This window comes from Alligator sinensis, unplaced genomic scaffold (assembly GCF_000455745.1).
Source record: "Alligator sinensis unplaced genomic scaffold, ASM45574v1 scaffold915_1, whole genome shotgun sequence".
Taxonomy (NCBI): Eukaryota; Metazoa; Chordata; order Crocodylia; family Alligatoridae; genus Alligator; species Alligator sinensis.
The window spans coordinates 83,402-87,609 of NW_005842597.1; the positions used below are offsets into that span (position 1 = coordinate 83,402).

The following is a 4,208-nucleotide window of genomic DNA, read 5'->3' on the forward strand; positions in this document are numbered from 1 at the left end:
GGCTGTGGCTCAGTGGAAATTTTTAGATTAAAAGTAATGGCCATCTAATATCTGGCAATTGCCAGTTTTGTTAAAGGAAAACATTTCCAAAGACTTTCGTTATGTATCATATCCGAATCCTGAAAAAAGAATCACTTTAAATTCACCAGTCGTACTGGACAAACAGTTCCAGTGATATAGATGACAGCTAATAATTCCACAGGGAGCTGACCTTTTGGTAACCTACCTGGATGAGACATGATCAGGCAGTGGAATAGTTATTCTTTTCCACGTAGAGCTGTTGACAGAATTATAGATGGTAGCTTCATGGAACTGAAATGGGGAGCAGCCAATGCTATTAGTTGAGGAAGGAAGGCATTGTGTCTGGACAAGTTGCCATGAATCTGTCCTGTAGGAAATGAAGAAAATATGTTGTTAGAACAACTGAAAAGAATAATAAAGGGAAGTAAGTAATCTATTATAGGTCATGGCAATGACTTCTTTTAGAAAAATAATCAAGTGATCTTCAGCAATATTTTCCATGTACCATTGTCACAAACAGACAAAACAGACAAAGGGTGAAATTTTGCAACCTTGATCAGCCAAGGAAGAAGCCCCTTCTAGTGGAAATGCTCAGAATCACGTGTACTGGTAATAGGTTGTGGAAAGCAGAGGAGCCCTGTGAGCTGATACTACAGCTTGTGACTAAGAATTCTGATCCCTAGTCCCTTCTCTTTCTAGGTCAGAGAAAAGTCCTTTTATATCGGTTTTCCCCACAATGTCTGTATCAGTGGTTCTCAACCATGTTAGACTCAAGGCACCCCTCAAAAAACTCCAGTTAGTTTTCTCTCATTTTTTGATTTTGGAAAAAATAATACAGCAATTCTTTTGTTGAACAGAACTCAGAAAGACCACACCACTTCAGAATGCTATTATTACTATGGATTCCTATATGAAATCTCTGGGTGTAATCAGACTTATGTATCTAACAGCGTTAACGTTGCGTGGCACCCTGGTTAAGACTCACTGGTATATATTGACAGAGAAAAGCATATAAGCACAAAAAGAACATCTTTATTTTTATGAAATAATATCTATAACATTATACTCTACTACAGGAAACAATATAATTAATGGGTCACCAATTCAAGTGCAAATTAGCATCACATGGTTTTTATTTTAACCTTAGCTTAACAATTATAGTTCTTTATCACAGGAGAACAGGAGTTCTCTGTGTTTAACAGAGACATAGTTATTAACTGTAACTTCAGGAACAATGTCACTGGTCTGTCAATGGCCTGGGTGACTTAACAAGAATATTTACAGGATGTATGTAAGTTGCTATGTTTGCAATAGGAGTGGTGCACCTCTGATTTGAAAATGGTCACTGTATGACTCAAAGCAACCGCTTTCATAAGCAAAAGCTCTTGAGCTTTGCTTTTGCAATTGGGACCATATTTAATTTTCTTGTTTACCTGGCATCCTTGGTGTACTCCAGCATGACAGAGTGGAGGTCCCCACAAGAAATTGCCTCACAGCCAACCACAATCTGAAACACAAACAAAAATTTGTCATATCTTGCTAGATTGAAGAGATCAAAAGGATATTAATGTCATACATAATGAAGTCTTGATCACCTTTTCTTTCTAAAGGTATAAAAAAAGAGACTGTCAAATCCAACAAATGCAGAATAGAAATCAAAATGACCCCACAATATGCCAATCTTTTTATGGCCTACCTGGAAAAAGAATTCCTCAAGAACTGCATCATCAAACCCATGCTATACCTGAGCTATATAGATAACATCTTCACAGTTTGGAGCAAAACCCTGCAGTCTCTGATTGAATTCAAAAATTCAACAGCCATCACCCCTCCATCAGACTCTCTTGAATACTCAAACACCAACATTTCCTTTTTGGACACCATGATCAATATCCAAAATGGTAAAATACAAACCACCATATACAAGAAACCCATGGACCAACATACATATCTACACATAACGAGCAATCACCCTAAACTCATCAAAAAAGCTGTAATTTACTGCCAAGCTCTCCAATACCACCAAATGTGTACCAAGAAGAATACACATGATTGCCACCTCACAAATCTCAAAAGGGCTTTCACCCAGCAAGGACACTCCTCCAGAGAGAGAGACCGTACTTCTAAATGAGTCACCCGGATACTACATTAAAATTTGCTACAATACAAAAAACCTCACTAGCTGCACATCACTAGTTATGACATAGCAACCTTCTCTGGAACCTACATAGAAAATCCTCAAACAGTTGCAACCCATACTAGAAGAAGACCCAATTCTTAAAGAGATCTTTCCAGAAGCACCCATTCTAGCCTTTAAACAAGCACCAAACCTTGCTAACCTCACCACCAGAAGCAAACTTCCTATGACCTAAACCACACCAAATGGATCCCGACCCTGCCAGGCCAAGAAATGCAAAACCTGCCAACACATCCACCCCTCCTACAATAACTACATCCCACAACAAAACCATCACCATTCCTGGAACTTACACCTGCACTTCCAGATACATAATATATCTTTCAGTGCACTAAATGCCCTGATGGAAAATATGTAGGAGAAACCAAACAACAACTGCGTACCAGAATGAACACACACTTAAAAATCCATCAAAGACAAAAATATCCAATTACCTGTGGGTGCACACTTCTCACAAGACAATTACTTTCTCTCTGATCTCTCAGTTCTAATCCTCAAAGGGAATTTACAACACACCATTTGTAGATAAGTCTAGAAACTTAACTTCATAAATCTACTGGATACAAAAAATTATGGTCTAAATATAGACATTGGATTTATGACACATTACAACCTGCCTGACATCTGATTCACCAGGTACCTGCCTGAACTTACCATTTACACAATCCCACCCCCCACCCCCTTCCTTCTCTACCCATGGTCATCCTAACTTCTGCCTATTTACTTTTTCACAGACTGCCAGACTGCCCCTTTTCTTCCTTGGAGAAGTCAATAATACAGTAGTCTCTCCCATGCTTACCTTCTGCATTCCTTCACCCATTATTACCCTCTTTTTCTCAACCTCCCTTCCCTTCTCTACCCATTGTTTTTCAAACTTCCACCTATTTACATTTTCACTGACCTCCTGTCACACATTTAGCTTCTTTCTTACCTTGGACATTTAAGAACAGCAGAGTCTCCCAAATGCCTGAAGAAGGGTATTTGTGCCCCAAGGCTTGCAAAGAACTTTTTTCCAACTACTCAGTTGTTCTAATAAAAGATATCACATCTACCCAAATAACCTTGCCCACCAATGGAAACCAAAGTATTCACCATCTCAAGTATCTCTACCTTTGTGCATCAATATATATAACTGAAAATATTAATTACTCTTGGCTTCTGGTATGTTTGTATTATGTAAGATAGGATTAATTTTTGTCATTTGTATACCAAAGTATACTGAGAGATGATGAAATGCCAACAATAGAACATAAGTTTTGGAATTAAGGGCAAGTATTTTTAAAAAATACATGCCTAATATTAAATCTCTAAATCAATATGTAACCACATAAACAATCTAAGAAGATAAACATTTTGAAGAATCTGGGCTTCTAGCCACCCTGCTGCCCAGCCTGGACACTCAGCACTTCTGAAAACCAGACCACTTAACTGCCTAAATGTGTATTTAAGAGCTCAACTTTGGTTAACAATTTATCACACAGGCAAAGACTTTAATAATGAAAATTCGGTGTTTAATTCACATATATCAAGGTTCATTCTTTTTAAAAGTTTTTTTTTTAACAGAATGAAACTGTACCTGAGAAATTAAACAATTGATTTGTCTTGACATTATAACATCAAAATGTAGTAAACTTTACATGGTACTGAATAGCTAACAAACTACTGTGGCAGCAGCAGTTCTGGCCCCTGTTCCATAGCCAGAGTGAGGGCCAAAGCTAGCCCAACCACTGTCACCCCAAGCATTGTGTGACTGTGGCGGGGTTGCGGGACTGGAGCAATCACGTGCTCTGTGCCCCAAGCTGGAGCAGAGCCAGAGCTGGAATGTGGAAGGGAGGCAGGTGGCAGGGAGTGGGGCACCAGGGGGGCCATGCAGGGTGGGACAGAGGCAGCAACAGGGGGTAGAGGCTACAAGGGAGGCAGGCAGCAGGGGGGAGGGACAGGTGGGAGGAGGTAATTAATTGGGGAGGGTAAAGTGTCAGGGCTGCAGGAA

General features: G+C 39.4%; 1 protein-coding gene across 1 annotated transcript in view; it reads right to left on the minus strand.

Moving 5' to 3' along the window:
• RELN (reelin) overlaps positions 1-4,208 on the minus strand; it is a 479,029-nt gene that overhangs the window by 23,527 nt on the left and 451,294 nt on the right. The window contains exons 58-59 of the mRNA XM_025214714.1: positions 1,455-1,528; positions 227-388 (exon numbers count right to left, since the gene is read on the minus strand). Coding sequence (XP_025070499.1) covers positions 227-388; positions 1,455-1,528 — 236 coding nt within the window. The remainder of the gene's footprint in view (positions 1-226; positions 389-1,454; positions 1,529-4,208) is intronic.